The sequence below is a fragment of the Dipodomys merriami genome, unplaced genomic scaffold, assembly GCF_024711535.1.
Source record: "Dipodomys merriami isolate MVZ:Mamm:240054 unplaced genomic scaffold, mDipMer1.0.p SCAF_5, whole genome shotgun sequence".
Classification (NCBI taxonomy): domain Eukaryota; kingdom Metazoa; phylum Chordata; class Mammalia; order Rodentia; family Heteromyidae; genus Dipodomys; species Dipodomys merriami.
Window position 1 is genome coordinate 65,370,872 of NW_027206068.1, and position 27,098 is coordinate 65,397,969.

The 27,098-nt window shown below is 45.7% G+C and overlaps 1 protein-coding gene and 1 long non-coding RNA gene across 5 annotated transcripts in view; one reads left to right on the plus strand and one right to left on the minus strand.

The window, feature by feature from the left end:
• Positions 1 to 32: 32 nt before the first annotated feature.
• Positions 33 to 27,098, minus strand: part of Slc13a4 (solute carrier family 13 member 4) — a 38,647-nt gene continuing 11,581 nt past the window's right edge. For all 3 annotated transcript variants that reach the window (XM_069996850.1, XM_069996849.1, XM_069996851.1), the window contains 14 exons: positions 21,026 to 21,162; positions 19,124 to 19,296; positions 18,678 to 18,729; positions 16,265 to 16,304; positions 15,232 to 15,315; positions 14,106 to 14,290; positions 11,667 to 11,786; positions 9,991 to 10,092; positions 8,665 to 8,766; positions 7,794 to 7,891; positions 7,454 to 7,578; positions 4,385 to 4,546; positions 2,911 to 3,048; positions 33 to 759 (listed from right to left, as the gene is read on the minus strand). In XM_069996850.1, coding sequence (XP_069852951.1) covers positions 622 to 759; positions 2,911 to 3,048; positions 4,385 to 4,546; positions 7,454 to 7,578; positions 7,794 to 7,891; positions 8,665 to 8,766; positions 9,991 to 10,092; positions 11,667 to 11,786; positions 14,106 to 14,290; positions 15,232 to 15,315; positions 16,265 to 16,304; positions 18,678 to 18,729; positions 19,124 to 19,296; positions 21,026 to 21,162 — 1,656 coding nt within the window. In that variant the 3' untranslated portion in view covers positions 33 to 621. The remainder of the gene's footprint in view (positions 760 to 2,910; positions 3,049 to 4,384; positions 4,547 to 7,453; positions 7,579 to 7,793; positions 7,892 to 8,664; positions 8,767 to 9,990; positions 10,093 to 11,666; positions 11,787 to 14,105; positions 14,291 to 15,231; positions 15,316 to 16,264; positions 16,305 to 18,677; positions 18,730 to 19,123; positions 19,297 to 21,025; positions 21,163 to 27,098) is intronic.
• Positions 4,480 to 9,322, plus strand: LOC138809828 (uncharacterized). 2 transcript variants are annotated; one of them, XR_011366956.1, is made up of 2 exons: positions 4,480 to 4,567; positions 7,814 to 9,322. It is a non-coding gene; the product is annotated as an uncharacterized lncRNA (long non-coding RNA). The 2 variants fall into 2 exon arrangements; XR_011366957.1 differs by having other exon boundaries at positions 4,494 to 4,567; positions 7,817 to 9,322.

The following is a 27,098-nucleotide window of genomic DNA, read 5'->3' on the forward strand; positions in this document are numbered from 1 at the left end:
TTCCTATAACAAAAACACCCCATCTTCTTCCAGAAGGGTAATACTATTTCTTTACTGGAGTTTGGTGCCAAGGGAAAGAGGAGCTACTGAAGAGAGAGATTTCAGATGGAATTCAAAGTAATGACTGACTCAGAGGGTGAAAACACTTGCAATGGCTCAGGTTCTGGGTAGGATTTTTCCCTAGGAGAGCTGTCACCACTAGCTGCACAGGTGGAAGTGGATTCGGAATCTCCTTCAACTCCCAGGAAGGTATTACAAATAAGGAAGCCCAGTAGGCTGGTCACCTGGTGAGGCGAGCTTCAGAGACAGCCAAGACAGGTTGTCTTTTTTCCCCTATCTCCCAAAAGGGTTAACTGGCTGGAGGAGACACAAAGAAGTCACAGTTTTTAACTTTTCTTGAATGCTGGTGTTAACGAAGGCAAGCAGGTGGGGAAGAAGACACTAACCACCAAACGTGCCTGGTGGTTGGAGGAAGGACCCCAGAGTTTCATCAGAGTGGCTGGAGGTGGAGTCTTAGGACAGAGAAGTGAGTATGGGCTTTGTGCTCGTGATGATTTTCTTTGCCTGTGCCTCGGCTCTGCTGACAGTGCTCCCCTAGTCAGGGCTGTTTGTCCACTTGTGTTAGGCTTGATCAGTAATGTTGCTGACCTTAGCCCAGGCTGGGAAAGTGTCCAGGTGGAAGAGACTAACGCCCCAGGTGTTGATAGCCACCATCACGATGACCAGGCCAATGACATTGACTCCCAAGCCAGCTTTCACCTGCAGGATACAAGCCACAAAACCCTGGTCATTCCTGGCCAGGCAGAAGCATGGGGCTCAGTCTAGACCTTGCTCTACTTACATGGCTCTGACTTGTTCTAGTTACTGCCTGGGTGGTTGTAATGTTGCCTTGTGGGGGTGGTACAAGACTGTGGAAGGTCAGGAAGGGGCCAGGACTGAGAGCAATTAGAATCATCTCCTCTTTGACCTAAAGCATTTCCTTGGAAATAGGAAGTCTAGAATTCTCAAGTATCTGTGGGCTGTTAAAGAGTTAATTGGTGCAATGAAATGACAGGGAAGCATGTTAGAGTTCAACAGATCTCTAAGGTAGAATTTCTCAGAGCCTCTGCGTGCTCTTGCACACGAGGAACTTGTAGAAGGGGCTGTATTTATGTGAAGCCTTGTCATTGTGACCTCTCCGCCCTCCCCTTGGCTCCGAAGGAGCAATTCCTAGCTGGGGTCACCTAGGGACGATCATCCCTGGGATGGTGACAGGCTTGCTAGCCGAGTGGGGCAGTGGGTAGTGTGTCTCTGTAACTCTGACCCATTGCACTCTCCAGGGCATTGACGTGGGCTGCAGGGATGATGGGCTGGCAGAGCAAGGGCCAGATGGAAAAATGCACACACCAGTGGGTCCTGCCAGGCATACAGCACGTAGCCCAAACAGACCTGCTCTCCAGCTAGCATTAAGTTCAGAAAATGGTTCCCCTCTCCAGCTGGGGGCCTTACTTCTCAGTCACCCTGGGTCTTTTGGCATTGAGAATAGCCTGTGGCTCCCAGCAGGTGGAAGTGGCAGATTCTCAGGAGTCAAGTTAAGGTCTTTGTAGGACTGAAAGGGACCACAGGGAGTATCTAGTTGGCGGATGGTGAAACTGAAGCTTTGAATTAAGTGTCCAAGTTAAGAATAGAGCCCAGGACTGGCTGACTCACATCTTATCACCTAGTGCCTTCCATGAGTACTCACTCTGTCCTGTCACACTCCATTCCAGTGTGAGGGGTGAGAGGTCACAGCCCTCAACAGGGGAAGTAGAGGCAGGCACAGCTCAGTGTAAGCAGACCCGCCATGTGAGGGTTGTTCCTTAAGAGAGGAGAAAAAGAGGGAGCTGGGCCCTCCCGTCCCTGAGTCGCACAGGTGACTTGGATGGATGTGGGTGAGCAGTTTGGATGGTGGAAAGGATCTGAATATCAGAAGGATCCTGTTCTCAAACGATTCCTTTCCCCCGGGGTCCTCATTCCTCACCATTTGTGAAGATACCGTGTGACTGTCCAGGCAGGGGAGTGCAAGCACATGGTCCACTGGAACTGGACCACCGCCTGTGCCCCTTCCAGCTCTCTATCTGTGTCCCAGCCTCCTTCCAGATTAAGGCTCAGTGGGGGCACATTATGGCTCTTCTTGGAATGTATGGACCAATCAAGAACTCTTAATTTTTTACAGGGGCCATTCTTCCTACCATACTAGATGGAGTGCTGGCGGACAGCAGTCCTGCTACAACATAAAAAAAACTTTAAGAGAAATGAGGTTGGTTTTTTTTTTCCTTTGTTGTTGGTGATTTTTTTGGTTTCTGTGGGTGTTTTATTTTTCCCAGTTGAACTCAGGGCCTGGGTACTGTCCCTGAGCTTTTGGGCTCAAGGCTAGTGCTCTACCACTTGAGCCACAGCTCCACTTCTGGTTTTCAGGTGTTTAATTGGAGCATTTCCTGACCGGGCTGTGTTCAAACCATGATCCTCAGATGTCAGCCTCCTGAGTAGCTAAGATTATAGACATGAGCCGCCAGCACCTGGCTTGTTTTCTTTTCTTCCTGTCTTGTTTGTTCATTTATCTGTCCTTGGAGGTGTAAGGGGGCACAGAAACGGAGGGGCCATGGGTGAACAAATGCAACAGTGGTACTCACTAGACACTATGTTGAAAATTAACCATATAACTTAGTGGCAGGGACGGGAGGAAAAATCTAGGAGACAGTGAAGGAAGGGATGATATCACCCCAAAAGAAATGTGCTTGTTACCTGACTTATGTAACTGTTACTCCACTGTATATTCCTTTATAGTAACAATAACATTAAAAAAAAAACACAACAACTAGTGGGCTGTGCAGCCGGTCAGCCCTACCCATCCAGAGCAGGGCCTGGCAGAAAAGGGTTCTCAGAACTCACCATGTCTTTGATCTGACAGTGGCCGTAGCTGAAGACAATGGCGTTAGGGGGGTTGCCCACAGGCAGCATCACTGCAAAGGAGATGCACATGGTGACTGGGATCAGGGTGTAGAGTGGGTTAATGTGCAGCGTTTCAGACTAGAAGAGAAAATTCACAGGGACATTGACTGAGATGAGGCTGGCTCATCTTGTGCACAAATTTTCTCTCAGTTGTGGCTCTCGGTGACTGGTTAAACCTCAGCTGGCCCCCGTGTGGCACTACTTCTGTTCCCCTCCCTCCTCACCCTGTCCCAGCATGTGCAGTGTGCTTGATAACTCAGTTGGCTGGAACTTTCAGGCTCTTTCTAGAATGGATGCTTTATTTTTTTTTAGGGGGGGTGACTATTGTACTGGAAGTGGTTTGGGGAGTTTACTACTTAGCTGAGAAACAAAAAGACACTGAATGAGCTGCTTAGATTGAAGCAGGAGTCCCTCATCCTTGAGGTTCAGAACTGATGTCTCATTTGTGATTTGAACTTGAGATCCTGGTCTCAGTCTTGCCATGTTTTTAACTAAGTGTATTCCTCAGCTCGCACACATAAGCTGACAGGCTGTTGGAGACAGCACTGTGCAGAGCATGGCTGCAGGGAGAAAGGGATTGGGGAGCAGGGAGGTGTTCTTGCTAGAGATGGAGAGGGGCCCTAGTTCTACGTTCCATCTCCCAGAGAGGGACAGGTGCAGCGCTGGGCCCAGCATATCACCTTAGGGACTGCTTCACTAGCCTACAGTCTGCTTCCCTCTCCTGTTCCATCCCCAACAAATTGATCTGAGGCCCTGGAATGAAGCTGTTATCATTCCTAATTCTTAGGACCTCCCTGATGGCAGTAGAATTGGGTAGATGAGACAATCCTCAGAGTTGTGGCCTTAAGATTTGCCACTGTGTGTGCTTTGTCTCCATTTTCTGTGGTTACCTCCTGGCCCCACTCTATGTGCACGTGTGTGTGTGTGTGTGCACTCGTGCGTGTGCATGCATGTGCGTGCATGCACACACATGCACATACACAGGTACTGGGACTTGAATTCAATCAAGGCTTCGCACTCTCACTTGGCTTTTTTGCTCAAGGCTACCACTTAAGCCATACCTACACTTGTTCTTTTTTTTTTTTTTTGCTGGTTGATTGGAGATAAGGAGTCTCAGGACCCACTGGTAAGTTTTATCTCAGGAGAGAAAGGTTAATGATAATTGTGGGGGAATAAAATTCTAGGGTTTTAACGTTATAGTGTCGGTTCTTTTGTTTCAATTTGGGGCAGCCAAATGGAACTCTTCCTATAATCTATTACCTTATCTTTTTAATTTTAATTGCTATAGTTTATTCATTGTTCAAGCTATGATTTGAATACCAAGTACTGAAGGCTCTGATCAGTGAGCCGAGGAGAGGTCTAGCCATAGAAACTGCTAGGCCCCTAGGCACACCCAGAGTACTGCTCTACTCACCAGGCTGCACAGGATGGGCAGGAAGATAGTGATGGTGGCTGGGTTGCTGACAAACTCTGTGACAATGGACACCAGGATGCATGCCAGCAGAGTGACAGCCCATGGCGGGAGGCTGCTCAGGGACAGCATCTGGTGCCCAATCCAGGTGGAGAGGCCAGAGCTCTGCAGGAAGAGGTGTTAACAGTAAGTGAAAGGAGTTTTAGGTGTGTGTGGGGGGGGGGGCATGCACGTGTGTGTGTGCACACACACACCTGTCCTGGGACTTAAACTCAGGGCTTAGGCATGATCTTTATGCTTTTTTACACAAGGCTAGTGCTCTACCACTTGAACCACAGCTTCACTTCTGGCTTTTTGGTAGTTAATTGGAGATGAGTCTCACGGACTTTACTGGTTGGCTTCGAACTGCAATCCTCAGATCTCAGCTTCCTGAATAGCTAAGCTGACAACTATAATCCACTTGTACCTGTCTAGGACTGTTGAGGGTCAAGACTACTGGCTGGAAGGGACCACAAGGGGTCATCCAGTCTGTACATCTTCTGCCTGACTGGGCTATAGTTGTCTAAATAGGCCCTAGCACTTACTGGTCATGATCTAGGGTAGGAGGGATGCTTTAGATGTATTCTTAGAAATTATTTGTGCTATAAGTAACAGAAGAATTGATAAACTTAACTTTCTGTACATTGTGACATCTATCATATATGCAAAATGTTTTTGTACCTGTGCAATTTAAAGAATAAGAAATAATTAATCCTTTTAAAACATGGAACAAGGGGCTGGGAAAGTGGCTCAGTGGTAGAGCGCTTACCTTGCATGCATGAGGCCCTGGGTTTGATTCCTCAGCACCACATAAGCAAAAAGAAAAAGCCAGAAGTGGCGCTGTGGCTCAAGTGGTAGAGTGCTAGCCTTGAGCTGAAGAGCTGAGGGACAGCACCCAGGCCCAGAGCTCAGGCCCCACGACCGGACCCAAAAAAAAAATTAAAAAAAAAACAAAACATGGAACAAGCTGGGCACTGGTGGCTTGTGCCTGTATTCCTAGCTACTCAGAAGGCTGAGATCTGAGGATAACGGTTCAAAACCAGCCCCGGCAGGAAACCAGAATTGGTGCTGTGGCTCAAGAGGTAGAGTGCCAGGTTTGAGCTGAAGAGCTGAGGGACAGAGCCCAGGCCCAGAGTTCAAGCCCCACAAGCAAAAAACAAACAAACAAACAAAATGCCAAAAAAAATCCCAAGGAACAAAAAGTAAGACATTTTATAATTCTTCAAGCTAAAAATCATACTATTTGTGCTTTACTATGAACCAGCCTTCACACTGTCGGCAGGCCACGTGTTCTCCTTTTCCCAAATTGATCAAAAGCTCATTTGATCTCTGAAGTACTCTTTAACAACGCACCACAAGCTCACAGACAACTGATGACTGAAGGCCTTCAGAATTCTCTGCTGTAGCTATGGCTCCTTTGGAGGACCCAGCTTGTGGAGACTATAGTTTGTTGATACAGTACCATGCAGCCTAAAAGAGCTCCATAATTGTTCTTTCCTATAACCCATTAAATCTCACCAGACAAAGGCAGAGGAGGTAAGAAGGATGGTTAACTGAGTGGAAACAGTACATTTTATGAAAAAAAAAAAAAACCTGGAGTTTTATTTTCTACATTCTCCAGATAGTCCTCATAAATAAAGGGAAATAATTTGCTGCCAACTATTTTTTCCAGCAGAACTCTTTCACACTAAAATTTGAAGCAAGTCAATAAATTAGACTTCCAAGTTAGAAAAAAAAATGCCACAAACTTACATTTTTAAAATGACTGATATAAAAACATTTCACTTTGGATTTTCCTCACTTGTATCAAGACTTGAGTCATTTCAAACTCAGTGTGTACCTGACTGTTCTAGTATTAAAATCAGTAGAGTAAGTAGATTTTTTAAATTGAGAAATTTCTTTCTATACTACATGCACTAATTTGATTTCCCAGCACAGAGGGCTGGGAAGGTAGCTCAGTGGTAGAGCGCTTGCCTTGCATGCCTGAGGCCCTGGGTTCGATTCCTCAGCACCACATAAGCAAAAAGAAAAACGCTGGAAGTGGTGCTGTGGCTCAAGTGGTAGAGTGCTAGCCTTGAGCTGAACAGCTGAGGGACAGCGCCCAGGCCCAGAGTTCAGGCCCCACAACTGGCCCCCCCAAAAATAAAAATAAATAAATAAAAATAAATTAAAAAAGCACAGGTCTTTTCTGGCTGGATGCAGATCCAAATTCAGTTCCATGAAGATAAGTATAATAGCCTGTACTTGGAGTTAGAAATACTGAGCGTATACATACAGGATGGAATGAAAGAACTGAGGCATAATAGTGGCTCCAACGAGAGGAGTAGAGGTTGTAGCTGATGGCAGTTTCAATATAAATGCTGACGCAAGGGCGAAAGAAGCCTTATAAAAGCTCCTATAAATGACAGGCTGGTTCTTACATCAGAGTGAGAGGCAGGCTGGGTAACAAGCCCATTTTACAGTAAACTGGCCACATTTGAATGAGGCCAAGCCAAACTGGAGTGAGTCCTGAGGGGAGAAATCAAGGTGGTAACCTATGAAAATGGTTAAAGAAGCTAGGAAGTTTTAGTTGGGGGGAAAAACATCCAACTTCTGGTATATTATTTCAATAATTAGGAGAAGGTTCCAGGGAACAGGGCCAGAACCAACAGTAATAGCACACAGAGAGTAGAAAAAGGAGTGGGCTGAAAGTAAGGAACACTGTGAGCACACGGTGAGAGCCACATCCGTGCCAGTGCCCAGCCGGGGTGCGCTGGAAGAATGTCACATGGGGTGGGAGACCGGCTCAGGCCCTCTGAGGTCCTTTCCCATGTAGGCCTGCGCACAGTGACCCATGGCAGACATGATCTGTAAGTCTCTTCTCCGGGACACTGAGAAGGTCAGGGACAGGACATCTACCATGTTCTATTATGGCCCTACCCAGTGATCTGGTACCTAGCTGCTTTGAGCCTTCCCTCTATAGACAGTGATGGCTCTTTAGGTAAAATATATGGAGCAATTATTTGCTCCATAAGAACAGGGTTAAAGGGTTACCTTGCTTCCAGACGCCAGAGCATAACCTCCTCCCACCAGAATGACAATCTCCCAAGGCATGGTTTTCTGGAAGTCCTTCCATGTGATGATGGGCTCGATCTTCAGGGAGGACTCCTGGCTTACTCCTGGATCATCGGTAGAGAGACACAGAGAGACAGATAAGCCTCAATCAATGGGACATGATTTGTATAGCTAGGATGCTGAGGGGAAAATTGGAGAATCTTAGAGATGGTTATTTTAGTGGGGGTTAGATGGGCTACAGTAAGCCTCCTTTGGCAATTTTGACTTGGGAATCTTGGCTAGAACCACCCCCAATTTCATCCCTTGAAACTCCTCTCACCTTCATTCTTTTTTCCAAAGCAGGGCTTCTTGGCTGGAATGAGGAAGAGGAGGAAGCCAAGGAAGATGGAGACCGTAGCATCCGTGCGGTAGCCTTTCCTAAGAAGGAGACAGACACGGAGGAGGAGGGTCAGGAGTCCTCAGAGTGGTTGTCTGAACACAATGCTTCTTTGAGGACCTGCTCAGAGGTGACAGCCACCCGTCCTCTTGCTACTTTCTGCCATGCTATCCTACCATGACTTCATAGGCAATGGGTAACAGACGGAGGCAGAGCCTGGCTAAGGCAGATGTGTAAGTGTGAAGCCAGGCACCCCAGAGGTTGGGGGCGAGTCCTCGAAGGAGTGATTAGGAGCTGTTTAGATAAAGGAGAGAAGAAAAGGATGAGTCCTCTATCCCTGTGACATCCACACCATGCATCCCTCCTCAAATGAGAAGCTGGTGGTGGGAAGGCTTGTGGCTTGTACTGGTGGCCCTGGTCCACTGGGGGACATGCAGGAGTGACATGGGAGCCTCTGTATACCTCTCCTGAATCTAGTCTCCTTCAGTTGGTACTTTATTCTAGATGCTTTCTCCTTTCATTCTCAGAATACAGCACCCTTGGAGGTAGCTGAGGTTGCAAGAGCTTATGTAAGAAAACTAAGGTCACCTAACTGTAAGTAACAGCCCAACCCCAGACTGGGACTCCAAACACCATGATCGCTTCCCAACTCCATGTGGCTGCTTCACAAGGAAGAACCAATTTCTCCAGGCAGCAAAATGCTCCCTGGCTTTGTATCTGCCTGTAAGTCCCGACCGTGGCAGGGCACCTGTGGCTAAGGCCTGAGGAGTCTGGTGAGGGGGATGGTGCTTAAGGAGGAAGCAGTATCACTTGCTTTTCAAAGAAGGAATTCCAGCCAGGGACGAAGCCAGGTTCCCGGGTAAACCACAGCACAGTCATCAAGATGAAGAAGAATCCAGTCACCATTTCAGGATAGCTATAAAAGAAAACAGACAGGCCCGCTGTAGGAGCTGGAAAACCTCAGCCTTTTTACTCTGCTTCTGAGAACTCTCAACCTGTGAGACAAAACATGGCCATTCAACCATGAGAATGGCTGGCAGTGAATTTGGAAGAGGACTGATGGACTGATGTTGGAAATTGATGTGTGGAAGAGAAAAGAACACAACTACCTACATGTAACATGGTTACACCTGCAGTGAACTGGTGCAAAGCTTTTTGAGGACATTTGGCCATATATACCAGGAGCTTATCTGGTTGTTTCCTTCATCAAAGACAGTGACCAGTAATGCATACTGAGTTATTACTTGCTACAATGTGGGAACAACCATTTTATTGCTTATCCAATGACATGCCATGATGCTGGACATTTATGTTAAAATGAAAGTGCATCCACTTACTAATCTTGTTTCCATAGTAGAATTAATGACATGGGGACATGTTGACAATACAATGTTAAATAAAAAAAAACCCCAAAGATAAGGTATCTATACAAGATATGGATTTTACCAAAATACATATGATTTTGCACAAAATATTCTAGGAGGTATATCATGTTCACACTTAATACTAAGATGCTAAGAATACAAGTCAACTTAAATTTTTCCTTATAATTCCCATATTTTTATGAATTTTCTACAAGGAGTGCTTATTCTCAAAACTTAAAAAAAAATAACATGAATTATTTTACCCAAATTTGCATATGCCAGATGTGGTAAAAGGAGAAATAGCATCAGGTGGAATGCTGGGTTGGTATACAGAAATGGCTGAGGGTTTGGTACTTTAGAATTTCAGTTTTCAAGCCTATCTTAGAGGATGCTTTATATTCTAAATATAGCAGCAAGGCTACCAGTCCCTAGGAGATCTCTCCAAATTACTGTGGTGGCCTGTGTGAGCAGTATGGAAGAGTCCTGACTGGAGGAATTCAGTACGTTCCAACAGAGGCTGTGCTGTCTTTCTGTTGGTCTTCCTTCAGCTGTTCCATCCAGATACTCCACCCCTACTCCAAATATAGCAAAGGGAAGGGTGGCCACTGAAATCTGGGCCAGCTTGGCTTTGGCATTCAATAGCTTCTTCTAAATGCCTGGATTCATATAGTGCCTCAGTGTGTCAGGACTTGTCAGGAACAAGGCTGCTCTGTGCTCCACTTTACCTGCTGTGTTTCTGTGCAGAGAAACAAGAGAAGGGAGTGGCTGGCTTTTACCTAATGTCACCCAGCTTTTCATATTCTGCCTGGATCCTCTTCTCGGACAACTCTTCCCTTTTGGTCTTCTTCTTCTTGCTCAGGGAACAGGTCTCTTTAAAGCTGGAGCAGGGAGAGTGAGCAAAAGTAAAAAAAAGTTTAAAAATCATGCTTTTGAGGTCCAGAGGAGTTAGATATGAAGAAAAATTCAGACTAGTGGCTGGCTTCATACAGCTTCTGTCTTTCCAGTTACCCACACCCTCTTCAATCTTTCTCCAGCATTTTGGGCATATCCATCTGGGCATGTCTCTAGTGCATCAGTGTCAACTTATATCTATGGACTTTTACATGGATACTTAGGTGGGGCCATTTCTGCCTACTTGTAAATGAGTAAAAGAATCAGTGTAGTAATTGCCAGGTGCTGGTGGCTCACACTTATAATCCTAGCTACTCAGGAGTCTGAGATCTGAGGATTGCAGTTCAAAGCCATCCTGGGCAGGAAAGTCCATGAGACTCCAGTTAACCACCAGAAAACCAGAAGTGGTGCTGGGGTTCAAAGACTGCTAGCCTTGAGCGGAAAAAGCTCAGGAACAGAACCTAGTCCTTGAGTTCAAGCCCCAGGACCAACAATAACAACAAAAAGAATCATGTATAGATTTATACATGTATAGAATACATGTATAGATTTATATGTACGTATCTATATGTCTTATATATGCAGATGTGTGTGTGCAAATTTAATTTCTCTAGAGAGAAGCTTGTCTAAAGTAAAATTGGTGTTAGTTTCCTACTGGAACACTAGAGCTGCAGAAGTGTACAGACATCTTTGGTTTGTCAACCACCTGCAGAAAATGAAAAATCAGCCCAGAGAACACTCCTTCATCATTGCAGTGTTGTATCCCATGGGCTGTCACTAGCAAAGCATACATCTTTTCTCCTTATATGTTAATTAATCAAATTTGTAGTAGACTGGTACTTATATTACTATTATTAATTAATTTTTTTTGTCAGTTGTGGGGCCTGAACTCTGGGCCTGGGTGCTGTCCCTCAGCTCTTCAGCTCAAGGCTAGCACTCTACCACTAGAGCCACAGTGCCACTTCCAGCTTTTTCTGCTTATGTGGTACTGAGGAATTGAACCCAGGGCCTCATGCCTGTGAGGCAAGCACTCTACCACTGAGCCACCTTCCCAGCCTCTAGACTGTTGCTTATAAAGAAAAGGTTTACTAAGCGGATTAATATTGGATATATTGCAAGGGACAGAGCTGACATGTATTCTGAGGGATATGAACATCTTCTATTCAAATTACCAAGCATAAATCATTCCTGTCTATATAAAATTAAGCCTAAAGAGACTTCTACTTGGAATCATATTCCTAAGAGTAGTTGGAACTACTTCATATGCTTTGAGAGCAATGACGCTATACTAAATACTCTCCAGTCCAGGCTGTCTTTAAACCACATAAGCCCTCTACCCTATTAGGAACAGTCACTTTAGAAGCCATGTTCGTGAACGTTTAGCATGTCCAGAAGAGATGGCACCTGGCTCTCAATCCAGCACTCTGCTCTCTCCTTGAGGCAGCAGCTGTTGTTTCCTTGGTTGCTCTGCTCGGAGCAGAACCTTTTGAGTCACAGGTACCAAAGCCTTTGGGTCAACAGCAGCGCCTCAGTGCTTTGTAGGCAGGGCCCTGGTACTCACTTGCAGCCCAGGAAGAGCCAGTGCATCCAGAACCAGCTCACCACCAACATGATGAGGGAGATGGGAAAGCTGAAGAGAAACCAGGTGCCAAAGTTCACCACCTCTGCGGCCGGGTACTGGCTGGAGGACAAAGACCAGGGCGGTGGTTAGAAAAGGAGGATCTCTACATAGTGTAAGATGGTGAGACATTATCTAGAATGTATTTGTTAGCTGTAACTGTGTATACAGAGCCCAGGCAAGCGTGATGAGGTAAGCTATAAAAGACAACAAGCAACCAAAAATCAGTACCACCAAAATACCTATCTTCTTACTCGGGAGAATTATGCACAAGGTGTTTGCCCTTAGTTTACATAAAGAGACTGATCATGTTATTCATCTTGCTTTCAAGACCAAAGGGACCGGAGGAGAGATCTGATGTACTTTGTGAGTTTTCATTGGGCAGTCAATTCTGGAGAAGTAGCTTTATGAGGGTTCTGGCTACTGGTGGTATCCATAAGAGAAATAGGATATGATGTTTCGAAACACACACACACACACACACACACACACACACACACACACACACATACACACACACACACACACACACACACACACACACACACACACACAAGCTTAACAATTAATTGGTAGGGATTTGAAATAGTCAAAATAAATGGTGGTAGTCTGTTCATCAATGCCAAGAACAGCCTGGAGATCGTAACAGTGAGGCGCAGATCCAGGGAATTATGTTTTAAACTTTCCTGGGTCATTTCTCCCTGTCCTCTCTTGCTCTGTCCTTTCATCCTTACATGTTCTCTTCCTACTTCCTTTCCCCCTTTTTCAACTTCCTCCCTTTCCCCCTTTTTTCCCCCTTTTTCTTCTCCATTCTACTAAAGGGACTTAGCAGGATATGTTTCTCCTCTTGTCTCTGATGAGTTAACTGCTCTGGCTCTCACCTTTTTGTGTTTTCTTGGAGACATCATTCTATCAATAATCTTGTTTCTTCCAGGTATTTAATTTTCCTATCATAGAACCATGAGATTACCAGCATGTAGATGTCTGCATATCGAAGCCTTTCGCTGCCCTGCTCCTTCCCTCTCCCTGTCTTTCTTTCACCGCCACGTCTCCAATTCTCCTTCATCATCTAACCTCTCAACTCTCTGAAATCTTCTTTTCCCAGCATGTGACCAAATTCCTACTGCCTGGGTCACCAGTTGGTCACTTTGTCATTGCATCACATTGATCCATCTTCATCCTTACTGTGGGCCATTCATGGACATTGTATTCCACAGTAGACATTTCCTGCCTTGAAATACTTCCCTCCTTGGGAAGAATGCCACCAGATCTTCCTGGTGGCATTTCTTCTCTCTTGTCTGATATGGTTTCCTTCTCTCTTTTCAAGTCTGCCTTAATATTTGAGCTTAATCATGATGTGTCCTTCTCTGTTTCATACATTCTAAGCCATCAACTCTACCCTTCGGGTATCCATTCCAAAGAGCAAGAGCCCCTTGCTCAAAAGTTATGAAGAGTTTCTAGACAGGAATAGTTGAGCACTTGATCAAGCATGAGCCCAATGAGCACCAGGGTCCTGTACCCATGCGACCGGCCTACAGGTCGTGGATTCCAAAATTTACATGTTTCTAAATATTTCTTTTGAGATTAAGAGCCATAGCTCCAATTGGATACCTCAACATGTCAACCATTCCAAAAATCTTCATCCTTTTCCCTCTATTCCCCTTGAAGCCAGGAACCTGAGATGGGCCTTTTCCTCTCTCATACTCTCTGGAATCCTACCCAAATTCAGTCAGGTACCTCTGAGCCTCTCAGACCTGACTCTGTTCCTTTCTCTCTTTTCCTCTTTCCCACTGCCATCCATGGCTGCCAGCAGCTGTCTCCTAGATCTCTCCCTGCTGCTTGATATCTCCTCCCATCAGTTCTTCCATTTTTCATGCAGAACAAGTTTTCAAAAACTATCAATCTGATCAACTCACTCCCTGTTTAAAATTTCCTGAAGGCATCTCACAGCTCTCTGGGGGATATCCAAGTTCTTTTGTAGGTCTTGCCAAACCCTTTGTTCTCCAGCCACCCACTGCCCTGGCCTCTTTTTGCCCTCTATCTTTTGCTTTTATGGGTGCTCTACTCTCCTGCCTGGGAGCCCTTTTATATCCTGTATTCTCTGTCTGGAAAAAAAAAATCTCCCTTTATCTAGTTTCTTCCACCTGATTCTTCAGGTCACCATGCCATTGCCATCTCTTTGAGGAAACATTTCCTGTGCCTGCTGCTCGGTAAGCTCTCCTAGCTGAATCTTGAATTTCTTTGGTCTTCCTCAACTGTAATGACTTGGTTGTTGCTTTTCCCTCTGTTCACATCTAGACTTCTACATCTAGTCCGGTTCTAGTCTACCCACCTGCCCAGTGGGTGCTTAGTAAGTATTTGTTGGCTGAGTAACTTACTTACTTGTTGAAATGTTCCAGGAAAATGAGGCTGGTGGAGGTGCCAATGATGGTGGTCAGGCCACCAATGGTAGCGGCGTAGGATATGCTCAGAGAAAGGCACTTGCAGATCATTTGGTCATGCTGGGACCTGTACTTTCTGTTCAGTTCCTGGTTCCGGGGCCTGGGGGTCAAGACTGGTGGCTTTTCCTACAGGAGGAAAATCAGTGAGTCTGTAGCAAGCTTGGACTGTCTAGCACAGATGGCCCAGAGGCCGGAGGTGCCTTGTTGCAGTGGAAAGGTTTTGAGCTTTGGTGTCAGAAAGACAAATCTCAGTTTCTATGGTTGGCCAAATTTGGAGCTTCAATTTCCTTTGGAAAAATGGGGAAACCATATTTTCTCTGCCTTGTAAGGAATAAATGAAATTATATGTAAGGAACTTAGATCACTTCCTGGCATTCAGTGAATGGTAAGCTAATATTTTTGTGTTATTGTTATTAATACTGATAGCATGGTTTGTATTTTACTTGAATATTACTCTGTGTTTGAACAACAGAGGACGGTTATTCTATGTGGTGAGGCTCTGAGTTCACACACACACACACACACACACACACACACACACACACACACACACACACACACAAATGGTGTTCAAATGGCCACACAAGTCAGAACTTGGAAGAAAATGCCTACCACAGAGTTTGGTACATAGTAAACATTTTATAGCCTGTGGTAGGTATCGATGATGATGATAAATATCCAAGAATTAGAATTGTTGATGAGCATAGATATTTGAACTCAAGACTTATAAGGGGACATGCTACACCAGTCCTAACTGGATTTCTGTATTTTATTTCAGTGGTGTAACACCCAGAACATTCTTATTTGTGCAGAAAATTAGTTGCTTTATGAGCTCAGGATACTAAGGTAAAATATTTGTACTGTCTCTGAAGCAGCTCTGAACTGGCTGAGGACCTCTGAACCAGACACTCCCTCAGCACTGGCAGTTGGAGAAAACTGGCCCAGCCTGTGGCACACCAGTGAACTTGGTGCTTAATGCCCTGACGCACATGGCCAGACATGGGTGAAGTGCCTGGTGACAGGCAGCTTTATGTAGGAAACAGAAGTAGAAGCAGAGATCCTCTTACCGGGGATGGGTGCTGTCTCTTGCCATGGTGTTGGCTTGCTGCTTTGATGGGGTTGGTGATGACAGGCACACCATTCTTCAGGTTCTGTTGGGACAAAGGTCATCATTTGTTGAGGCTGATGGAGAAGCACCACCCAGCTGCCCCTAGGGCTACCCTACTTCTTGGCACTGGGGGCACAGAGACCAGTAGCCAGGGAGGGAGCACACTGGGAGCACCTCACAGGACCAGCCTCCATCTTCACAGCCTCCAGTCTAGCTGGTGTCAAGTGCCCATCTGAAGAGGTTTCAAAACCTGGGGAACATAGCTTTGTCTTTATAGGAGAGCGTGACTTGCTGGAGCTTCATTAGCTGATGATGAATTCTTTATTTTTATTATTATTAACACAAAGAAAGACATCTACTAGAACCAAGTCTATGGTTATCTACTTTTTCTCTGCAGTACTGGCGTTTGAATTCAGGGCTTTCTGCTTTCTGGGCAGGTGCTCCACCACCTGAGCCACACTTCAGCCCTTATTGGCTTCAGGTTTTGTTTGTTTGTTGTTTTTCAGATAGGGTCTCACGCTTTTGCTTGTATGAGGATTGTGATCCTATGCCTCCTTCCTAGCTGGGGCACACGTCACTCCATCCTGCTCCAACCCACAATTTTATTTACCTTTTATGCTTCTCATGAAAAGAGGCAAAACTGGCTTAGGGGGTAGAGGGTGAGTCAGAGCAACAGCGAGCAAACTTTGCTTTTTCCCTATATATGTGTCCCTTTTGTTACTAAGATTCTGTGAATGGAATTGCCACTGAAAGGAATCTTGAGGTTAAAGGTTGAGCTGGCTAAACCTGGGATGCAAGGCTGGGGTTCTCACCTACCTGGACCCTTGCCACAACCCTAACCAGTCCCTTCTTAGGTATAATCTGAGTAAGTGAGCACATCTCTGCCTTTATAGCCACAGAGGGTGCTGGGCTGCAGGATAAACTTTTGGTCCCTCAGTTATCTCGAGGGACTCTGAAGTGATCTCAAAGCACAGAAAACCCCACAGCCATACCTTGTTCTGCATCAGGGAAGTGAATTCTGCAGTTGACGTGCTGGAATGAAGCAAAGGAAACCAGAGTGGACCACGATTCATGAGAGGGGAGTTCTCTTGCTCAGGCTGTGTTTAGGTAAGGGGTTTAAGCTGTGCATTCTAGTCTTCTGGCTGACAGGGAAATCATCTCACCCCAGCCTTCTACACTCTCTGAGATGCTATAAGGAGCCAGGGGCTCGCTTCCTCCTGAGGACGGGGGCAGTACGTTTCCTTGGAAAACAATGCTAACACTCCTAATAATAGTGAGCCCAGAGAGCTTATTTGGTATGAAGCACTTCAGTATAGACTTTATTCCTCACAACATTGCTAATCTTCACAACAGATCTATGGGACCAGGGTCACCCCCTCCACTTATACCACAGCTTAGCACTGGGATGCTAGCGACCCGGGTGGGAGCCTGTCGGTCTCCCTGGAGAACCTGTGCCCTGACCACGTCCTTGCTGGCTGATGTGGGGGGAAAGCCATAGATCTAGAAAGAACAGAAGGAAAGACCAGTGAGAAAGAAGATGGGGATATACACTTCAAGGGGGACAGTTAACTGCACGTGCCAAGTCCCGCCCACACTGGTGGGCGCACCGACACACTAGTGCTCAAGGGGTGTTTTGGGTTTGTCTTAAGGTGGATGAGAGTGTAGGATGCACATGCATGCACACATAGTGTCCTGTGGCGATCACCCACCTCCAGATTCCATTAGGGCAAGATAGAAGGGGATGGGGGCTTGGTGTCCAATGTTCTTTGGTGGATGTGCTGTACTATTTTTCTTCTTTTTTCTCTGACTGGCTGAGGAGGACAGACAAAAGAGGTCTTCTGTGTACCACAGGGGAGGGGAGGGACTGTGCATGAGAGAAGATGCCATATGGCTCTGGCCCTCCCCACTCCCCCCTACACAGAAAATGCTGAGAAGTCTAGAGAGAGCTGCGTTCTGGCACTGGAGTTAGGAGATACATGTTTTCATATGGAAAGGGCAATGCAAGAAGCCAGTACAATGAAAGATCCACAGCAGTGGTGTAGCTCACCCTATCTGTGGTCCTTCAGCAGGGCTGTGATGCTGAGTCTTCCAGAAGGAAGTTGGGCTATAGCCATCTGAACAGGCACAGCCCAGAACACAGGCCAAGGAAGGGCTGAGCAGTCATCTAAGTGCACAACCTGACACTGGGCCAGGCCTGTGCAGAGGCCCCCTCCGGGGGTATGGCACAAACCCTCAAGGCAGGCAGCCTTTGGAGCTAGGCTCCAAATTTCAAAGAAGCCACCAGACATAGACTCTAGAGTCTCTGGGCTAGACTCGTTGGACCTTGTATCTTTCCTGTACCCTACCATTTTGGTTCCTACCTCAGGGAAAACAAAAGCAGCAGCGAGGGGGAGGCAGAGAGAGGAAAGGTTAGAAGAGGCTAGGAGAAGAGAAGAGGGTAGAAGAGGGAGAAGAGGAGTGAACTTCCTCATTGCTTCTGCGGGCGTGGGCTGAGAAGAGGCTGGCGTGGCACAGAAGACGTGGGAAGCGCCTTGCATAAGAGAGTGAAGTTTAGTGTGAACATGGCCTGGATAGAGCCGAGTATCTGAAACTAATATCATTCCATCCGAAAGGGACCAGAAGGGCTGTGGCTTCTGCCAAAGAGGACACAGGCTGTGACTGAAGTCAGGGGCAAGAGAAAAAGCCATCTCCTGATGGCTCCCTTCTGCATCTGTGCCACTGCCACATCACTGAACTCGATGTGGTTCATTATTATTATTATTATTATTATTATTATTATTATTATTATTAATGAAAAGGGCAAATTATAAAGCTCAGCTCTATCACAAATCCAACTTCTAATCTTATAGGTTTTAACACAGGATGTCTTGAAGACCATATTTTAATGTAAGACTCTCCCAGTCACCTGCCAGTGCTTCTGCTTCACCAGAATGTCTGACTTTATTTCCCCGTTCCTAGTTTCTTCTTCCTACCGTACATGGCTGTCACCAGAGGTCCTCTAATCCCTTACCTGTCCCCTAATTTTTCTCTGCCATATTGAATAAGACTAAATCTAGTAAGACCACTTCCGATGTGGTCTTACGAGTTGGTGATTCTCCGCGGATCTCCAGTGACATCTCTGATGGAAGTGTTTTCCCTTAGTAGATGACTCTCCCAATTTAGACAAAACTGTGCTTGTTAGCTATCTGGACAGCAAGTTATGGCCACTCAGATTCGATGTTAGTCTGTTTCTTTCCTCATCCCCACAGTGTTCTGGGCTTCAGGGAGTCTCCCTCAAGATCGTGGAAAATGGCTCGAGATGGTGAGCTCAGTCCATACATTGAAAAAAGCTGTTTTTAATCTCATCTCTCCTGACCTTTTCAATGAGCCCCAAGAGGCTCTGTCTGGGAGGATGGCCATACTCACTCTTCATTGACAAAGATGAGTTCCAAAGAGGGTTGGCTGTTGTTTACATTATCTACAGTAGCAAAGAAACACAAGAAATGAGACATGGGGGCTGGGCTGACACTGTGGGCAGGGAGATCAGGGGCTAAGGGTCAGAGGTGTGCTGGGTTACGACTTCCCTTCTTTCTGGCCTGAAGGAAGAGTGGATGCAGAAATACCCAGAAACTGTGAGCATCTGCGGCAGACAACAGTAGAGAAGAAGCTGGAAATGGGAATCAGAGCAGCTTCTGGTTAGGGGGGCTGGTATGGGATCAAGGGGCAAGTGAAGATAAGATAAAGGGCCCAGGTGAAGGCCGTGGGTCAGAGGGATGGACCCTAAGTGGGGGCAACATCATAAGGTGAGACTATCAGGGCCTCGAGGGAGAGGCTAGAGGAGTGAAAGGGAGATGAAGTGCAGCCAACTGTACTAATAGTCTCGGCCTCTTCTGGGCTGGAGTTGCCCGCCATGAGTTGCTCATCCTCAGCATCGATCAGCTCCTGCAGCACGGCCTCCACAATAGGCATCACCATGGCGGTGGTGGAGGTGTTGGAGAGCCACATGGACAGCATGGTGGTGCAGCACATGAAGCAGAGCAGCAGCCTGGAAGGCAGGAAAGGTTGGGCAGAGCAGGAGCAAAAAGGACCCAGCGGTGAACCTCACGGAGCCTGTTTTTAGGGGCTCTCCTACCAACCTCTTGGTGCTTGGGTCCTAATGCCCTCCACAGTGCCACATTTAGCTGTGTACTCCCGCACTTGGCACAAGTAAGCATTCACTTCAAGGTCTGTCCAATGAGCGAGTCATACGTCATGGACTAGAGGCCATAAGCCCTTGCTCAAGTAATGACTAGTGTTGGTAGGTGGTTCACAGGCTATGTACTTCACTTTTGTTCATCCCTCTCTGTGGAACTCTGTGATGTGTGCTTTCTGTGTCCCAAGGAATTCTTTTTCTACCCTTGGCGCCAGCCATTTCATGAATACTGTTACATCCCTTGTTTTGCAGCAAATCTCCAAAGCTATTCATGAGCAAGTAGAGCTTAATGCCTGGAGCTCACTGCTCTGCCCCCTACGCTCCACACAGCCAACATGCTGAGCGTAGAGCCCCAGTGTCACCAAAGTACCCCTGTGTCACTAGTTGTGCACACATTTCCAGCTGACATCCAGCTGGGAAGAAAAACACGAATGAAGATAATCATCAAATTCTTTCTCTTTGACTCAGAAAATATTGTGCAACGGGTACCCATAGTTTCCAGAAGGTAAGAGAACATAACAATGACCCAAGTTTATTATTGTAGATGAGTCTGTGCAATGTGGGGACAGTGCTTAGGCCTGAATAGAACTCAGTCTCGATGGTGTTCTCCTTGAGTTCACAGGGGACATGTGTTTGCCTGTTCTGTACAATGTGTCAGCCACACAGAACGAAGGTGGAACTGTGGGCAATGAGGTAAACCGGGAAAAGCGACCACACAAACAAATGGAAATTCTTGGAGATAGTCCACAGAGATTTTCAAGAGTCTATAAGAGAATGTTGTTGTGTACCATCGAGCAAGGGTGACTGTTCCTTGGAAGGCTGGGTGGAGGGCTGGGGGAAGATAAAGCTGTAGTCAGCACCTCTGCCTGACAAGCAGGGAGACAGGAACCCATTTTTAGACACGTGTGTATCTACATGCCTATGCTGAAATGAATGCTGTATGATTGTATGATTTCTTTATACTCTGGCTCCCGAAGAGCTCAAAAGCCTTAGGTAAAATGTAGCAGGACAGTTGTGGATTCGAAGGCCAAGGCTTCCAAAGGAAATTTCAAGGAAGGAGTCCAATACAGCAGGAAGGAAGCTCGCATTGCCATTGCCACACATTCTTGGGAATCTTACCCACCTGGCTTTCATGACAGGAGAGTGGAAAGAGGATGCAGCTAAGGTCCTGGCCAAATGCAAGGTGTCTCGAGTGTGTGGTGTGAAGGTCTGAGGAATGCTTAGGGTGGATGGATGGGAGAGAGCATCTCTAGATCCTTAGATGATAAAGGGAAAGACATTCATCCAGTCTCTTTCCTAACACCCAGGAAAAAGGCCAAAAACTATTTCTGATGGCCCAAATTCTGCTGCCTAATGAAACTTGTATGTTGGGACCCGCCACTCTTGCAGTCTAGGTTGGCAGGTAAATTCTTTCAGTGATGGGGAGGCCCAGGATTTCTGTGTTATTGTCTCCCCAGGGAATGTCTCCACAGATGCAAGCTAAGGTCATGTCCTGCCCTGGGCCAGACCCACTTCCCCCACCCAGAGGCATTCTGGGAGCAGGAGGGACGAACCTCACCCAGCACTTCCAACTGTGACTCACATGCCCGGCTTGGCTCCGGCCATCAAGACCATGCGCAGAGCGATGCGCTTGTGCAAGTTCCACTTCTCCACGGCAGCCGCCACGCAGATGACCCCCACCAGCAGCAGCGTGGTATTCTTGAAGTACTCAGCAGCCACCTGTGGGGAGGCCGAGGAAGTCAGCCATGCTCCTGGACCCAGAGCCCAGCACCAGCACAGACCACGTCCGTAAAGGTTAGATGCCAAAAGAAGTGAAACAGGGAGGATGGTTCAAATAACTGGTTATTGTCGAGCATGGTGGCGTACACCTGCAATACCAGCTACCTTTGGGTGGTGGACATTGGCAGCATCGTAGTTCTAGGCCAGCCCAGGAAAAATGTTAGTAAGACCAACCAGCTTGGCATGGTGATGCCTGCATATCTCAGCTACACAGAAGCCCAGACTAGTCCTGGACAAAAATAACAAAGGCAAAAATGGCCCAGGGTATAGCTCTAGTGTTAGAGTGCCTGACTTGCACATATAAGGCTTTGGCTTCCAGTTCTAGTGCTGACAAAACAAGAAACCAATCAACCAATCAGTCAAAGCCATTTTTTTCTGATTCTAACAATCGAACACAGGGCCTTGCATGTACTAAGCAAGCAGTCAGCTGAGCTACAGCACCAGCTAAAATAAACAGACATCTTAAATACAAATAAAATATTTTAAAATAAAATAATAGGTATTTTAGGATAGCATCTGCTGAACACTTACCTTGGTCAGCCAGTGTGCTAAGTAAGCACTTCACAAAAATGATTTTATTTAGCCTAGCCAATAACCCCATACGACAGATAGTCTCCATTTTTAGAAATATAAAATGTAAATATGAATATGATTTTTGAAGAATAAACACATAATTTTGCTGTTTAAAATTTTGGTACTGGTCCTGGGATTTGAACTCAGGGACTGGGTACTGTCTCTGAGCTTTTTTGCTCAAGGTTAAAACTCTACGATATAAGCCACAGCTCTACTTCTGGCTTTTTTTTTTTTTCACTTTTTGTTGATTCATTGGCGATAAGAGTCTCACAGACTTTTCTGCCTGGGCTGCCTTTGAACTACAGTCCTCAGATCTCAGCCTCCTGAGTAGCTAGGATTATTGGTGTAGGTCACTGGTATCCAGCTTGCAAACATGTAATTTTATATAGATCTTTATAATGATTAAAATAATCTTAAGGTCAGCTCTCAATCTTACATTTATTATTTTTAGAACATTATTTTACTTTCTAACTAGAAAATGAGTATATGCTCAGCATGGTAAACTTTAAAATTTTAGAAAAATTGAAAGATAAATGACTCATAATCCTACTTTTGTCAATACCTTTATATATTCCCTTAATTCCTTTTTCTCATGTTTAAGTAGACACACACGTGGCTTTAGGTAGTATGCAGAGTTTCATATCTTGCTTCTTCCCTCATTTATCAATATACCCCGATCATTTTCTTCCGACAGCTAAATTTATTGGTAAAATTCACTTTTTTTTCAGTAAATGTGGACCCAAGCCTACCACACAAACCTAGGAGGAGCCTTTCTGGCAGACAGAGAGCAGGTTTAATGGTTCTGGAGAATGTGCAAGGAGAAGCAAGAATGTTACTGGCTCTCCCAGAGGGGTAAACCAGGAGGACGTGCGTGAATGCCTTATTTCTTTTAAGGGAAATAATTGAATAATTCCAAATAATTGTATAGTTCCAGACAAACCCTGAAAATACAAGTACAAGGAATAACCTGAAAGTTATGTTGGGTACATTTCCAGTCTCTGCCCAAACCATTTGAAGATAATTACACATATTTTTTGGTTCCATTAACTATTTCAATGTGTATTTTCAAAGAATATGGATTTTTCTCTTACTTAGCCATAGCACCTGTTATAAACTTGATTTCCCTCTTTAATGATGTGTAAACTCAGATCTCGGCTCATTGAAATGCTGTTTGCTCTGTGGGGCAGCAGCGAATCTTCCTGTGACTCCCTTACTTGCAGCATCGTGTCTTCCTCTCTGGCTGAACATTCTGCACAGATTTCAAAGCCCTGTTAAGGTTTGGTGCCCTCCAGAAAACCTTCCTGTGGTTCTAGCCTCAGATTCCAGAACATTCTCTGTGGATGCTAATTAATTCCATATACCAACAGAGCGCTTGGGGCGTTGCTTGAATTGTTGCTTATTTTATCATTTGTCTTCTATTTAAGTTTTAAGCTGTCCATGGCCAAGGACTGTGTACCTTCTTAAGTCCCCTAATCCTTACCAGAATAATGTAGAAGAGTAGCTGCTCAATAAATATTTGTGATAGCAATGAGACTGCCCCTGACTGGAGGAACTGTGGCAGACATTGAGAGGAAAAGATATAGAAAAGTTAAGCTTCTGATTTAAAACCTCCTCTGAAAGTGAGAAGATAAGGACATTTTTAACTGCAAGGAAAAATAAAAATTGAATAGGAATGGAAATTTAAATACAGTAAAATGTGGCATTTGAACAATATTTGCACAATATTTGCACAAGCACACTAAATGTGACATGTTGATTATTGAATTAACAAGTCTTGAGGTAGCTACCTCAGGAGGAGGGGAGGGAAGGAAATTGGGGGAAGAAATCAAATCCTCATCTGCTATAACTGGAAGTCAACTGATGATGCCTAAAACGAATGACTCAAGAACTATATCTCTCTCATATGGGAATATAGGGAGTGCTTAATGCTGGAAGAATCAGGCATCAGAGTTAAAAGTTATTGAGCTGATGCTAGATATCAGTGGCTCACGCTTGTAACCCTAGCTAGTAAGGAGGCTGAGCTACAAGGATAGCAGTTCAAAGCCAGCCCGGGCAGGAAAATCTGTAAGACTCTTATCTCCAGTCAACCACCAAAAAGCTAGAAGTGGAGCTGTGGCTCAAGTGGTAGAGTGCTAGCCTTGAGTAAAAAACTCAAGGACACAGCATCCAGGCTCTGAGTTCAAACCCTTGTACTAATGTGTGTGTATGCACATGCGTGTAAACATACACACACACACACACACACACACACACATATTAGAGTCTGAGGGTGGACCTGGGGGAGAGGAGGTAATAAGACAATTTTTTTTCATTATAAATCCTTTGGTATTATTGTAAAACTCTATGCAGGTAGCAGTTGGGTAGTATCGAAGCTTTGCTTTTTCCTTTTTGCTTGTCTTTCATGGAAATGTCATTGGTAGAGTGTGAACATCGGTCCTGTGTTTATTTTCTGGGAGGAGGAGTCTGTGCTTTTTGTTCTTGTTCTCCAGCTTACTCCCAAGCTGACAAAAGTCAGGAATGCTCCCTGATAGCAGAGCAGGCACCTTGCTCCGGACAGTGTGAGACCCCTGTGGGGGAGAGAGGGTAAAGGTAGGCCTGCTGTCCCCTAGTGGAAGAAGGAAGCTGGGAGGACTGCTGTCTGTCTGCTGGGTAGGTTCTAGAACCTTCTCAAGGTGCCCCCAGGCTTTCAGGAGGCCCCAACACTCTGTGGCACCAACAGGGCTTCTTTCTCTGTCTTTGAAGAAGGGAACCCCATGGCCGATACCAGGCACCTAGTTCTCGGGGAGGTTTCCTCCACCAGCCCAAGGTGTGTATTTCCTCAGATGCTACGCAAGAGTCGATATGACCAGGTTTATTTACTTTGCAAGATGGCTGACAAAACATGTCTTCTCCACATCCCATCATGCCACTGGGTTTTGGCTCAGTGGAAAGGAATGAAATCCATAGATCCAGAGCCTTCTGACTGCCAGGCATATTACATACTTGCTTTTAATTAAAATTTTTTAAAATTTAATTATTTTTTTTTGTCAGTTGTAGGGCTTGAACTCAGGGTGCTGTCTTTGAGCTTTTTTGCTCAAGGCTAGTACTCTACAACTTTGAGCCACAGCTCCACTTCCTGCTTTCTAGTGGTTCACTGGAGTTAAGAGTCTCATGGATTATCCTGCCAGGACTGGATTTGAATTGTGATCCTCAGATCTCCTAAGAAGCAGATCCTGTTAGTATCTCACATTAACCATCAGTAAGCTTAGAGAAGTGAAGACAGGATCATAGTGCAGGGGTGGAGGTAGGAGGGTATCAATCTAGGTCCATTCGAATCTAAAGCTTACTAGACAACATATCCTGCAGGGTGGGCCAAATGGAAACCAGATATAACCAGAATTCTCCTGAATCTCCAGGACGCGTGGGACCGCACACATTTCTTATCTTCAGTGGTAATCAAAGGTTCTGAAACTGGCTCTAGAGGCCCAGACCTGCAGCCCGTATAAGACCCAGCATGGTCAGTGATAGGCTGGCACTGTGCTAGTTCCTCATCGGTTATTTTGTGGACTTCTGGACTCACAAATATTGCCATGCACTTGGGATGCAGCCTGGGACTTACGCTGGAGTTTGGGATTACAGAGGTAGCAGAGTCAAGTGGAAAGAGCGAGGACTCCTGAGGCAGACATGTCTTGGCTGTGGGACTCTAGGCATGTTATTCGAGCTTTCTGGCCTCCATTTCCCCCATCCCTCCCCATCTTAAAAATGCTTATGAGAGTCTCTACCTTGTAAAGTTGTTCCAAAGATTAAATGATACCTGCCCAGCTAGTGTGGCTTGCTGCACGGACAGCCACGAGTGCTAGTTGACTCTTCTGTTTACAAAATGCTCCGCACAAAGGCAGGTCTGGTCTGAAGTCCTCTGTACCCGGGGCGGGGGCTCATGCCCAGAGCAATGCCCCCAGGGCTTGCCTTTTCACTTTTCTAAATTAAAATCCTGCCCAGTGGTATTGCTTTATTATTTTTTCTAGCCCATTGATTTTTTTTTCTTTCACAATAAAATCTTGCTTCTTTAGAAGCCTCCCCAGGGAACAGCGGAGCCCTAGGATTCTTGGGGATTAGCTTACACGGCTTTTGAAATGTGTTGTCTCCTTCCTGCTTTTATTAATAGAGCCCCAGCATTCTGATAGCCTCCTATCCGAGGTGTGCCAGCTCTCTGGGGTCACCCCTCAGACTAGCAGAACCCACATAGTTCTTGTACCCAGCTAGCAGTCCAGGCTGCTGTCTGTCCCTGCATCCCCATGTTTGGCACTTTTTAGCTTTTCAGTCTTATTCGTAGGTGCTGCCGCTTCCCCGTTAGCAGGGAACAGGCCATTAATGGCGCTTTCCTTGCTTTCTAATGTTCTGTGATGAGTTGTCTTTGACTTGGGAAATCAGATCACGGATCATGTTAGAGTGATTTGTAAAGAGAAATTAGGACCTAAATGGGTGCTTCTCCCAGGAGTACGGGGCATGGGTTTTGGAGCACAAGGTTGGCACTTTGATGGCTTTTTTTCCCTGCTCTTCTACACTGTGGTTTTTCCCAGGAGGCCACCTCACTGACCTTGGAGAGGGCAGGCATTGAGAAAGGATGAGCTCACAGGGGCTGCTAGAAGAATATGGCAGAGGAACACCGTGAAGAGTGTAGGCTCTGGAGTCAGATTCTGGCTGTCCCCCTACAGGTGAGGTGTACTTACCACACAGGACCTCTGTACCCAACCTGCCAGCCATTCAAGAGACAATGGCAGCGATCCTTAGCTCATTGAGTCTACCAGGACATGAGATTTGGGTAAGACATCTCAGATGGACTCTTACAACAGTGCTTGGCATATAGAAAAGCGCTCAACAAATGTTCCATCAAAATGAAAAAGGCCCAAAGCTGCAGGTGGAGGTGGACAGGTAGGAACGTGTGAGCAAATGAGGGAAATAAGAGAAGGAAGAGACCTCAGGAGATGAGGGCTTTTTTCTAAAGTGAAAGGTGAGATTACTTCAAAAGTCCTTTCTGACTTGGCTTAGGTTTAGGGTCTCCAAGGCCAGAATCTGGTTAAGTGTGGCATATTAACTAATTTCTCTGCTTTAAAAAAATATTACCTTCCCTGGACACAGAATTATTCCTTGCTATTTAGATACACTACTTTTCCTTTATCTGTAGTCTTGCTCTCTGTGGTTTTAGTTACCCGAGGCAAGTTGTGGTTGGAAAATGTTAAATGGAAAATCTCAGGAATAGGAACTTTTAATTTTCATAATCATCAGTTTTAAACTGTGTGCTAATTCTCAGTAGCATGACAAAA